This window comes from Falco rusticolus, chromosome 7 (genome assembly GCF_015220075.1).
Source record: "Falco rusticolus isolate bFalRus1 chromosome 7, bFalRus1.pri, whole genome shotgun sequence".
Classification (NCBI taxonomy): domain Eukaryota; kingdom Metazoa; phylum Chordata; class Aves; order Falconiformes; family Falconidae; genus Falco; species Falco rusticolus.
The window spans coordinates 41831811-41844229 of NC_051193.1; the positions used below are offsets into that span (position 1 = coordinate 41831811).

At 41.5% G+C, this 12419-nt stretch overlaps 1 protein-coding gene across 4 annotated transcripts in view; it reads left to right on the forward strand.

Annotated features, from left to right (window-relative positions):
- Positions 1 to 11904, forward strand: part of BTBD7 (BTB domain containing 7) — a 55014-nt gene extending 43110 nt beyond the window's left edge. For all 4 annotated transcript variants that reach the window (XM_037394322.1, XM_037394321.1, XM_037394324.1 and 1 more), the window contains 4 exons: positions 65 to 254; positions 3168 to 3346; positions 4065 to 4493; positions 6958 to 11904. In XM_037394322.1, the coding sequence (XP_037250219.1) occupies positions 65 to 254; positions 3168 to 3346; positions 4065 to 4493; positions 6958 to 7770 (1611 nt within the window). In that variant the 3' untranslated portion in view covers positions 7771 to 11904. The remainder of the gene's footprint in view (positions 1 to 64; positions 255 to 3167; positions 3347 to 4064; positions 4494 to 6957) is intronic.
- Positions 11905 to 12419: the final 515 nt, after the last annotated feature.

Consider the following 12419-nt stretch of genomic DNA (forward strand, 5'->3'; position numbering starts at 1 on the left):
GCAGCAGGTCCCGGTGGGTGTGCGTGCTGTGCCTTCATGAGGGCTCTAATGGCTGTCGTTGCAGTCGGTACTGGATGAGATGATGGTGGAACAAACTGATCTCGTTCGTTTGCGGATGGTCCGAATGTCCAATGTGCCCGACACCCTTTACATGGTAAACAACGCGGTGCCGCAGTGCTGTCATATGATTACCCACCAGCAAGTTAGCACTAACCAGTCCAGTCCTCCTTCAGTTATAGCCAATGAGATCCCAGGTAAGGCTCCCAGATGGCTTGCGATGCCAGTCGCTCCTGTGTGGATGCATGGGGGTTTGGGGTCAGGGAGAGTGAATGTGAATTACTGAGTGTTGTGATTTCCTCAGGGAATAGAACTGCACTGTTTGGGTTTCTTCCCACCCAACAGTAGTCCCTTTTGCTTTTGTCTACTCTGAAGACGTTCTATTTGGATGGCATAGTAAGCAGTTAGAAAACAAACTACTGGAGGGGGTAGTATTTTAACCTGCTTCAGATCAGCAATTTGAAAAACCTTGCACTGGGTAAACTTACTGTAGAACGCTTGCCGGAGTCTGGTGCTCCGTTCTCAGAGCAGTTCTCAGTTTTCTACAACCAGTCACCCAAGATGGGTAAGATCTGAAAGGCTGGAAAATAGCAAAACACTGATTTCTTTTAAAAACAAAAAGTAGGGGAATATAACTTGTAGGGCAGTCAGCTCAACTCAGTTTGCCAGAAAAATACTGGAAGTAGTCACTCAAAACAGATATTTTCAGTTCACCAAATGCGCTTTAGCTTTGAATTCAAACCAACTTCATTCCTTGTGTGTCAGAGTAAGTTTTTATAGGTGGAAGTAGATACAGTCTCTCTTGACTACAGGATACTTGGTGTGACATTTGCTATAGGCAAGCCAGGGAAATAAAAAACTACTGTAATATATTTTGTCACTTATGTGTTTGATCTTTTGGTGTCAAACTGGAAGAATGTATCTGGTGGGATTCCGAAAGCATTGAGCTCTTCCTCCCTGCTCCTTTTCCCTGTCCGATTAATACTTGGCTTGCAGAGATAATACACTGGCAAAACTTGCAGCTGATGACAAGTTGGGAGAGCCAGTGGATGTTTTGGAGGCCAGGATTAGATAGCTAAATGACCAAGATTAAATTTAAATACAGTGAAGAAAGTCGGAGACATTGTGCGGATGGAAGCGTAGCCAGCTCTGTGCATACACAGCTGTGGCTGAGGGAAGCTCTGTGGAGAAAAGGCTGAAAGTCAACATAACACAATTCCATAAAGAGCAACCATCATGCTAAAATAAAAAAAAACTGTGCCACAAGCCTTGTGAAGTAATCGGTCTTGGATGGAGCGCTGTGTTCAGCCCTTTTAAATTGCCATACTGGGTCAGGTCAAGGAGGTCCTGATAACCTCCTGCTTTACTGAGTTCTGTAATTAAGCAAAGGAATTGATTATTTTGCCAGTGCCTTGTGCTAGGAAGGGTAGATGGAGCCCAATTAATCTGAGGAGATTCAGCCATGTACCAAGCCTTAACTTGTATGGGAATCCATCCCAAAGCATAGGTGGAGCCCAGGAACTGCTGGAGGGAGAGCTAGGCGACACTGCCCCTGCGCCCCTTAGGTTAGGCTCTTAGAACAGGGGTGCTTACAGCTTAGGTGTTCTGCATCTGTTCGCTGCCTGTGGACTAAATTTGCATAAATGCTGTTGGCAGCATGTCTTTGTGCTGCTCTTGCAACACTATTGTAAGCTGAGTTCAGCCTCTGCTGAAGTCTGCTCTACTTTGAGGCTAGGTTCTGTGGGTAATTGGGTTTTTTAAGCATCTTCTGGTTTTGGTTTGAATAAGAAATCATGCAACTGACTTGAGAGAATTTTATTGTTTTTATATATGTAATCTCTCTTCCATGTGTCTCACATGAGTGATAGTAAAAAAACAGAAATAAACCTGTGTTTGAGAAGACAACACTTTTTCATTAAAAAACTTAGATCTTTTTTTTGGAGACTGCTTCAAACTTCTTTTTTTCAGTGTTAGCAAAATGCTGGTTGTAACTAAATGTCTGACTGCTAAATCAGGATTTTTCAAACAACTGAGGTGTGTGGAGGGTAGTGTGGAGGACTTATTTCCAAGCCTTGAACTCTGGATAGGGTTGTTCCCCCCCAGTAAAAGAACTCAGTTTGTAGGGGGGATATTTTGCACTACTTATAATTATTCTTCATGTACCAATGTAAACTTTGTGAAATTGGGACCGGTTGTAGTTGCATGGTGTTGGGTTTTCTCCTTCTCTGTAATGAATGTATTTTCACATTGTTCTTGCTGTCTGATCCATTTAACTTCTATGAGCTTTCATTACGGACATGTGGTCATGGTAATATGTAACACTTGTAAAGCTGGTAAAGGATCAGATGCCAGGACTCAGGTATTCAGAGATCTGGATTTGTCTTCTCTCATGATACGTGCATTTTCCTGAGGACAGAAAGACCACAAAGAAATATCATTCATCATCGAATAGCAGCAAGAAGTGACATGAGAAAGTTTTGCAACAGGATGAATACCCCAAATTATACATTATTTCCTTTTGGAAAGCTTTTTTTTAAAAAATTATTTCAATATGGCAGCATAAAACAACGTAATTTTAACAGGTTTATGTTGGCTTAAAGTTTGTGTAAATTTTTTTTTTTTTTTTAGAATGCTCTTTCTGTATTTGTATACTGGTATTATGGTCTTGTGATTATAGAATTCCACAAGAAGTATGCCAAAAAAATCAATGAATTCTTGGCACACAGAATTCATAAGGGAACATTCTGTTTTATTTAAGATATCCTGTCCCTACCTCATATCATTACATTCCTGCATCATGAAGGGTTTACAAAGAAGGCTGTATTTGCAGCTTATTCTAGCAGAAGCTGGAAAAATGATATATGCGTTTACCATTTGTATGATATGTTATCCCATGTGGCTTAATGATGCTCCAAGGAATATGTGTAAGTTGAACTGTTCTTGGCAGAATGCTTCTTAAAAAAAAAAAAATTAAAAAAAAAAAAATTCAGCCTGATGATAGATTTTTTTTTTTCTTTCAGAATGAAATCTAACTATTGCAATCAAATTTACTGTCTCACCTTTCCAAAAGTAATCTCTGTTATCCCCATTCCATTCTGTTATCCCTCCAGTTCCTAATCTCCTTGTTGTAAAAGAGATGATCAAACGGCTGCAGGAGCTGCGTCATACAGAGCAGGTGCAGAGAGCATATGCTCTTAATTGTGGAGAAGGTGCCACAGTCAGTTATGAGATTCAGATTCGTGTGCTGCGGGAATTCGGACTTTCTGATGCTGCTGCTGAACTTTTGCAGGTATGAAAAATTGCTCTGTAAGACCATAGATGCTTTGATACTGTTCTGCTTCTGAATTGACTTGAATGTGTAACTGCAGTAAGAGAACCACTTTGTATGTGCACATGCAGGCACAAAAATGCTTTGACATGCCTGCATAACTTCAGAACTGTCCAGGTGCAAATCACAGTGAGACTGTTGTGTTTAATTTATGTGATTTTAATAAATGTGTAAGGGCAGTGTATAAATATTTTTCTCAAGAGCTGTCTCCATTCAGGGTGCTACTACTGCCACAGATTTTGGAGGCAAAAAAACCCACCTCCAAAGGGGCAGTTGATGAGAATAGTCAAACCATAACTAGAAATTTAGATTATGATTTATTCTTGAATCAGAGGAGAAAGGGTCCTAACTAATACAGTAGATCTGCATAGTACATATCAGGACTGGGAATCTGGAAATCCCATTTCTGTTTGTACGCTGTTATAGCAAATGCATTTGTTGGTAAACTTAGTCACACAGAATCTGATGCTTCTTTTCTTGTTTTAAAAAAATATATTTTAAAAAATCTTTATTCAGTGACAGCTGTAACCACCACAAGTGGTGGTGAGGCTTTAGATGGCCCAGCTAGCCTGTTACAGGACAGTCAGATTTCTAGTTCCATTGTGTGTTAGTTTAGGAGATTTTTCTAGATGACTCCGTACTTCGTTTTGTTATATGCTGAGGTTTTTTTCCTTTGCAGAATCCTCACAAATTCTTTCCTGATGAGCGATTTGGGGACGAAAGCCCACTCCTGACAATGAGACAGTCTGGACGATGTCGCATTAACAGCACTCCCACTGCAGAAACCATGTTTACAGAACTAGACTCTTTTGTGGCCTTTCATCCACCATTGCCCCCTCCTCCACCTCCATACCACCCACCAGCAACTCCTATTCATAACCAATTCAAAGTGGGCTGGAAACAAAGGGTGCCAAGTCAACATCCCTCCCGTTCCTTTTCTTACCCGTGTAATCACTCACTGTTCCACTCCCGAACCGCTCCCAAAGCTGCACCGCCTGTCTACTTGCCCAGTGTTAAAGCAGCACCTCCTGATTGCACTAATACTACGGGTCTGGGGAGACAAACGGTGGCTGTAGCAGCGGCAGTGATGGCAGCTGAGAAGCAAGTAGTAAGTATTATGACTTCTCCTCCCTATCTCTGGCCACTCAGAGTGGCTTATAGAGAGGAGCTAGAGAGAATCTACTTGATTCCAACGAAGTAACTTGGCTTTGTCAAATAAAAGAGCATCGTTGTTGGTTAGGAGAAGAATTAACTACCAAACTGGCTGTCAGCATTCTGCATTCCTAAGCCCTGGGAGAATGAATGTTGCAGAGGCAGGAGCATTTTGGAGGGGCACGTGGGACTAATGAATCTTCTGAAATAATGTAGGCTGTTCTACATTAAAACAAAGCATAAGTTGTGTGGACTGCATGCTATAATTCATGGGTAGAAATAGCGATGATAGCTTGGATATTCACAGGTAAGCAATCCTGATGTAAACAGATGTATATAAAGGTGCTTTGCTGATTGACTGGATACCAAGCAAAAATGAATTCCAAATCAAATATAAGAATAAATGCAGTTTATTACATTACACTATAAAGGAAAAATAGTATGCAATATGATAAAAGGAAACTAGTAGTTATTATGCACAATATGATAAAAGAGCAATAGAAGTGAAGCATCTGATCATTACTGCAAAGCGTTACAGAGACTAAGGAAAGGATACATCACCAGCTACCACCTTAACATCATCCAGGGCCCACACTTTGACTGGGAATCCCCATTGCAGCCAGCGCTAGGAGACTCTCAGTAACTGGGAAAATTCCTACACAATGCATCCACCCATAGGTGAGGCTTCTGGCCCAGTCCCGGAGCTTGCCCGCCTTTATACTCAGTGAAAAACAAACATAGTTTACACACCTAGTGTATGCAAACTTTTTTAAGTTTAGGCGAGGTGCAGGTGTGCACTATCTCATTATTCATAAGATTCACACGTGTCAGGGATGTTGGCCAGACGCCCGAGCATGGTGGAATTACTGTCATGACATAGCTGCACACAGCACTTATTGTCTGGATGTTCCTGCTCATGTCTTGCTTGTTCAGGAGCTCAAGACAAACGCCACCTGCTCATTAAGGTTGTCCTTGAGCTCCCTAAGCTCACTGTCCAAGTTAAGCAATCCCTAATTAAAGACAAAGGCTTTTTCATAAGCAGTAATCAATTTAGTAAATTTTCATCACAAAAGGGAGCCTATGGAGAATGTGAAGGCCTTAGGCAGGCAGAAATTGTAAATACAAAGAGGCTCATTACAGCACTTAGGCAGTCATCATAGTTGCTGAACTACAATATGATGCAATAAAAACAATGAACTTATACTGGATAAAGACATAGCTTTGTGAAGTACATGAAATGCTAAACAAAGATTTTGTTATTTTATTTCTGCAGTGAAAAAACTGTTTCGGTACACAGTTGTCCTAGTGAAAACCTGCTCTTTGGATGCAGATTAGATCTGGAATTCTGAATGGAAAACATGGATATTCTTTTTCTTTAGCAGTCGTCCTAAACATGTTGTATTCCTTTTTATATTTTGGGTTAAAAGATTTAACTTCTAACCTAAAATTAAACCTAAAGTTTTAAAAGATTAGGTTAAAAGATATAAATCGGAATTATTTGCCCTTGCTTATTCTAGAGTGGAGTTTGTAGCGTGTCTGTCTCTCTGGATCAATACTGACTTCACTAAGGAAACCATATAGTGATCTTCTTCACATTAGAAATGTTTCTGCTAGAATGTTTCTGTAAAAAAAAAAAAATAATAATCAAGGAGAAGCTTAGACTTTATATGGATGATATTTTTCTTCTGTATTCTTCAATTTGTGAGCTACTAGTACCGAATGATTACTAAAATTGCTTTCATTAGAAATAAGTACAAGTAGAAATTTTAACTCTTCTGTCTGGAAGACTGAAATGTGCCTGTCTTATTGCAGGACTGCTTATAGGTGTAGGCGAGAATGCCATGCAGCAGCTTCCGTGCGCTCTGAGGATCTAGTCAGCGCTGTAACTGATGCTCCCCCCACAAGCCCTGAGGCTGTCACGCATACACACACACACATGCCTGCGGTTAACTTATTTAAAAATACGAAATGCAAGGAGAAGGGTTGCGTCTATAGTGATGAAGTACATGTTTTGTGGCTTCCCTGCTCTGGAACTCTGTGCTGTAACAAACCATTTGTTAGGTTCTGCACAGAGTACCTTATTTAGTTTGATACTTGCAGGTGGCTTAAAGCTGGCTTACCTTTTGAGGGTTTAACAGTACATTGCCGTTTACTGCGTGTTCAAGACAAGATGTGTTTAAGAAGGAGCTGTTATTGTGGACAACAGCTTCGTGAAGGAAAGAAATAGTATTAAGCTAGCAGGAAGGTGAAGGTTGGAGGATGCATGTGTTCTTTAAACAGCGTAGGAAACTTGCAGGTTGAAGTTGGTCTAGGCAAAGTAGATTAGGAGAATGTCGGTTTGAATTACAGAAACTATCCTAAATACGATTTGTGTTTAGCTTTTGCTTTCTTTCCATGGAACAATTTATTTTCTCTTGCAGTGTACTCAGCCCTTGCTAAATGAACTGATGCCAGATATCGCAATGGGTGTGTCCGCAATGTCTTTAAAAGACAGAAGATTGCCAGAGCTCACTGTCGACACAGAATTAAGCCAGACGGTTACAGAGGTAGGGCCCGGCCCACCCCAGCACATTTCGTGTATTCAGAACAGACACATGCCCGCTTCTCGAAAGAAACATGCAATAGAGCAAAAAATAGATGCTCGAGAAAATCAGCAGGAATATCCCGACTTCTATGACTTCTCTAATGCTGCATGCAGACCCTCCACTCCAGCACCCACCAGGCACAGTCCTTCGCCTTCGCAAGGCATATATTTTGGCCCAGATCTGTATAGCCACAAGGCATCACCAAGTGGCTTAAAGTCAGCCTATCTGCCCTCCCAGATATCTCCTAAAAAGCAAGAGGATTCTAGGAGGGAATACCTGCTCTCCCAGGATGGGCATCAACATAGACAAAAGAATGAGCCAATACACCTCGATGTCTTAGAACAACCTCCCCAGCGACTGGACTTGGCGTTGGCTGCCCAGGAAAATGCTGGGAATGGCCCCGTTCACATCAGGGGAAGAACAAAAATGGAAACAGATTTAACCTATGGGCTGACCTCCAACAGACCTTCGCTCTCTGCATACACCTCTGAAACGCAAGAAGAGAGACCCAGTAGGAGACTGCTGGATGATGAGCCTTTGGAACATGGAGCACAGAGAAATGCAGATTTGGAAAGGGAAGATGCAGTAAGCAGAGGAAGGAGGTCTCCGAACAAACCAGACTTCCTGTATAAAAAATCTGCCCTATGAAAGCAACCTCCACTATTTCTCTGTGCCTAAGAGTCGTAAACATCCCATTCTTTGCAGCTTTTGGCCTGACTTCTGTCAGACAAATTCATTCGTGCCAGCAGATTAATTCATCTTCACTCACTTCTTTTGTACATACATTGCTTCATTAGAGACAGCATGTTATCTGTTTGTAATGCTGCTTCTGGTTTTAATTTGTGGGAATTTTTTTTGGAGCAAATTTAATTAAGCCTTTTAAAAAAAACAAGCTGGTACCTTTTTTCTACAACCTAGTAGCCTTTTGCACCTGTACATCTATTTTAGTGTATTAGTTTTGTACTAATATGTTAAACTTTATTGTCACATTTAAAGGAGTGTATTTTCATACTTTTGCATTTTCCCTTTCACCTACCAATTCCCTATGTGCATTGGGTTGCACATTATGAAATGTATTTTCTTATGAGATAGTAACAATACGTTTATTTTTCAATTATAGGAATTCCAAAGAACAGCACATCAAAATACTACATTTTTAGTTAGACTTTTTTGTTAGTTTGTTTAGATCTAAAATCTTCCTGATTTTTACAACTATGGCAAGAATCCAGTCTAACGTTTTGTTTGAAAAGTTCTGGCAGCTGGTCTTCCCCTTATGTAGCAAGCCCACTTCAAGAATTGTATTTGGGTTTTTAAGTGTCCAGGGGGATATTCGGGAGTCCAGATCCCAGTGAAATTGACTGGGATCTGACAGTCTGATCTCTGTTCAGCTGTGACCATGGAGAACTCCCATGATCACACAGAAGCACTTATTAGACAGACTAGCATTCTTCACTTGCCCATACAGAAATCAATCTAGAAATACTGTAAAAATAATAGTAATAACTTGTTCTTCCAGCTACCCACATGTGGGGGTAAGTGAAGACCAGAGCTGAGGATTCATGCTAAATCCTGGAGTGTCAGGAAGACGAGGCATGGTATTTTTGCTGTTGCCTGAATGGTAACCCTCCACTTGAGAGGGTTCCCTCTCCAACGGAGATGCCAAGGTGACTGCTCATTGCCTTGCTTTCTCCTGCCTGCCATTAAAAAAGGGCTTCACTCTTAGTGACGTTGTTCGGTGTTTCTTACCTGATCTGAAGTGTTGGTGACTTCGTAATTGCAGCTGTTCTGTGAACAAAATCAAAGTAAGGAGTAACTGCTCTAGCATCATGGAATGTGCGAAGCTTTAGCACTCTTGAATTACACTTCCCTTTCCCGAGTGCTTTTTTAAAACACGGAAATAAGGTTCCTCTATTAGTGTGATGTGGAGAAGGGATGATAGTGATCTGGGCTGGCTCCCTACCACTGGGTTGCGGTTAAGCAATGCACTGGGTGTTAATGGTTGTAATTAAGTGCATCCTTAATACTTGCCATGCAGCTTTTACTACAGATTCATTGTGTTTAGGGTAGGGATCTGATGCCACGGCAGTGTAGTGATAAAGGCCTGTTTTGGTTTTATTTTTCAAATGCAGTTTCTAGAATGAAGGATTTCCCTGCAGTAGAAAACTTTAATCCCAAGTGTGACCTAAGGACTGCTTGGAGGTTATGTGGAGTTGTTTCCTGCAGTTCAAAATGCTTAATACTATTTGAACAGAAATTTTGCAGCTTTACTTTTAGTTTTTAGGTAATGGCAGATTCTTACCTAACCTGTTTCATTAAAGTATGCAAGGCCTGGTAACACCACCACAATGTTGTTGATAAATATGGAATACTGCCTTTCCAAATTACCAAATAGTTTCTCGATAAATGAAGATATGGGTGTTTGAACCAATAAATCCTAATGTCACCTTCATCCACGTCTATAGGCCTCCGGAGCCTGTGTAAGCTCTGCAGGCACTCCTTTTGAGGTGCAGCCGTGGAAGGCGTGGAGGATTGGAGGAGAATCTTAGCCGAAGTGTGCCAGTGATGTGTCTTGTGGGGGGGAGATGGTTTTGTTGGGGTTTTTTCCCCTCTGTCAGCCTTTTCAATCTGGTTGGTGTATTGTGTTGGGGGTTTTTTTGACCACAGTGAAGATGCTTGGTGGTCATGGCCTCGTCACCGATCTGTAGTATTTCCGTGGGACTGCAGTGTAGAACGGTGGTAAAGGCAAGAAGGTGCTGGGGTGGGGGCGGTGCTGCTGTGGGTTAGGGGCCGAGGCTCCCTGGGATTCTGCTGGAGGTTTGGGCAGGGTGCTGTCGGGCGGCATAGCTCCAACCGGTTACTGGGGTCTCGTGCTCCACCAGCATTAACTTTCATCACACACAAAACCCCTGAAACTGCCTGCCCTTGCATCATATGTATGTTGGTAGCTTAATTACTAAAAAGTCCTAGCTGTCCTCAGAAGACTTGCTATTCTGAATAATTTATTTTTACTGAAAATCGATAGATGTTACTTCGAGAAAACTATTTTAGTTACCGTAGTTTGATGTGGCACTGTGTGCCGGAACAGAGACGGGGCTGAAATCTACAGCTGTAACTTTTAAGCTTGAAACTTGTGGGGACGTGCCTGATGAAGACAGAAGTGTTGAGGTTGCGGCTTGAGGGAAATAGCGAAATGCTTTGGTTTTGGAATAAGCTGGTGAGGAATGCCTCTGGGGAACGCGTCTGCATTTCAGAATACAAAACTGCTTCTGAAGACTCAGAAACTGAGCAGTATTAAAAAGAGAATAGAGTGTTTAAAAGTAGGTGCAAAATAAAAGTCCTTCAGAGGCCACAAAGACAATCAGGCTGTATAGACAATCTGTGTTTTCACTTGTATATTTTGGGTTGGGAAGAAGAAAGCGGCTAATGGCAGCCGATTTGAAGTGGAAAAGAAGGATTGGTCAAGTTACTGGAACTGTATTTTTGTACTCCAGCGTAGGATTTCCTACTTAGTTGGCTGTGCAGAGGGAGGGGAGGGAGACCATCTTTATTCTTCATGGAAGCATTATTCAGAACTAGTGTTCATACTGCATCTCACTCACAGAACACATGTACCTGTGCTACCTGCTACTTCTTGTTCTCTGTCTACTGAAACTTTGGTGCAGAAGCTCCTTGTTTACATGAAGCACTTTCTGATTAGGCTGGAAATTAACATCTTTTCCTCCTGTGAATTTGATGGAGATAACATTACTGACTGTATTTTTCTTGAGGATAGAGGTGTGAACATTAAGTTGTTTTGAATGAGGAAGATTCATGCTCCTTCTGTTAGAGCTCAAGACTTTCATTTGGTGGGCAGCATGCAAAAACTTATTCCCCTTTCCCTGACGCCGCCCTCTTTTCCTTAATATATGAATGAATAACTTAATTCCTGAAACAGATTCTTCATTTGAAATGTTTTGTTGTTCCACGGAGTTACTGTAGTTGTGTATTAATAACTGCTGTGTTGATTGGCAGTTTCTTGTTGTATTTTTCCTGTTCTTGAGGAGTTTTGTTTCTGAAAGTTAAGGCTGTGGCCGCCTGTACTTGTAAGCCTTGGGTTTTGGTCCTGGAACGTCCCAAATGTTTGTCTTATGGGTTTCTTTGGTTGGGGTTTGGTGGGGGTTTTGGGGGGTTTGGATTGGGGGGGGGTCGGTTTTTATTTTTGTTTGTTTGTTTTAAAGAATACTCATGCTGTTTGAGGCACTGTTCTTTTATCTAATAATTATATGCTTCTGTGGCAGAGGTGGTGCTGAGCCCTGCCAACCACAAGGAACAGCTGAGATAAAATTGTGAAACCGTATTTGGGGTTTCTGTAATTATCTGTACTGCCAGAAGGTAGCCCTGCCTTTGGCAACGTTACGGTTTTGTTTCATGTCCTTGTGTTGTTACTGGTATAAAGTCAAGTGCCTTCAATGCTAAAGGCTCAGAAAACTTTCTTAAAACTGACTTCGTGTCCTATGCAAGTGTTTTTTCTACAACCTGCATAACCAGTACTTTGTAAAACTTGTTTACGCTTCAATTGTACATAGTGTTTTTTAAAAAGAATAGTATTTTTATTTAGGTACCTCCAAACTTGAATTCTAGTCTTGTGTGATGCATTGTAAAACAATACATTTCTCTTTTGAGTACCATTACAGTTGTAAAAAGGTTTTCACTGGTTCTATTTTTCTACTGTTGCTGAGAAGCATGTAACACTGACTTTATCCTACGTATAGTTGGCATTTCAAATAAATGGCTTGTATAGAATGGGCTTGTGCGACTTCTTCCAGCTGACTGTTACCAGCCAGCTGCTGCGGGGCTGCCCGCCGACCTACTGGCTGAACTGGCCGTGCTGTCATTATTCCAAACTTGCTGTGACTGATGCGCGGGGGGAGAGGAGGAGTTCAATACAGGCCATAAGGTGTGCTACAGCAGTCCTGGCTCTTAAAACGGGCAAGGTTTGCTGTTCCTTCTGGGGAAAAAAAGTGTACAATAATGCTTTGAACATCAAGGGTATGATACAAACCAGTGTAAGAAGAGGAAGTCAAGCTGCTTGAACAACCACCACTGATTTTATCAGAAAGGTGAAAATAAGCTCTAGCCAGAGCTCACTGAACTAATTGCCTGAGCGTACTCACTGTTAAAGGCAATAGGATTACTCCTAGTCAAGGCTGCAGGACTTAGCCCTTGATCTAGGAAGTGTTTTATTTTCTCAGCAGAGCAGCTAGACAAAGACTCTCATTAAGCGCCCGCCATTCTCTCCCTGAGCTACAGTTATCCTG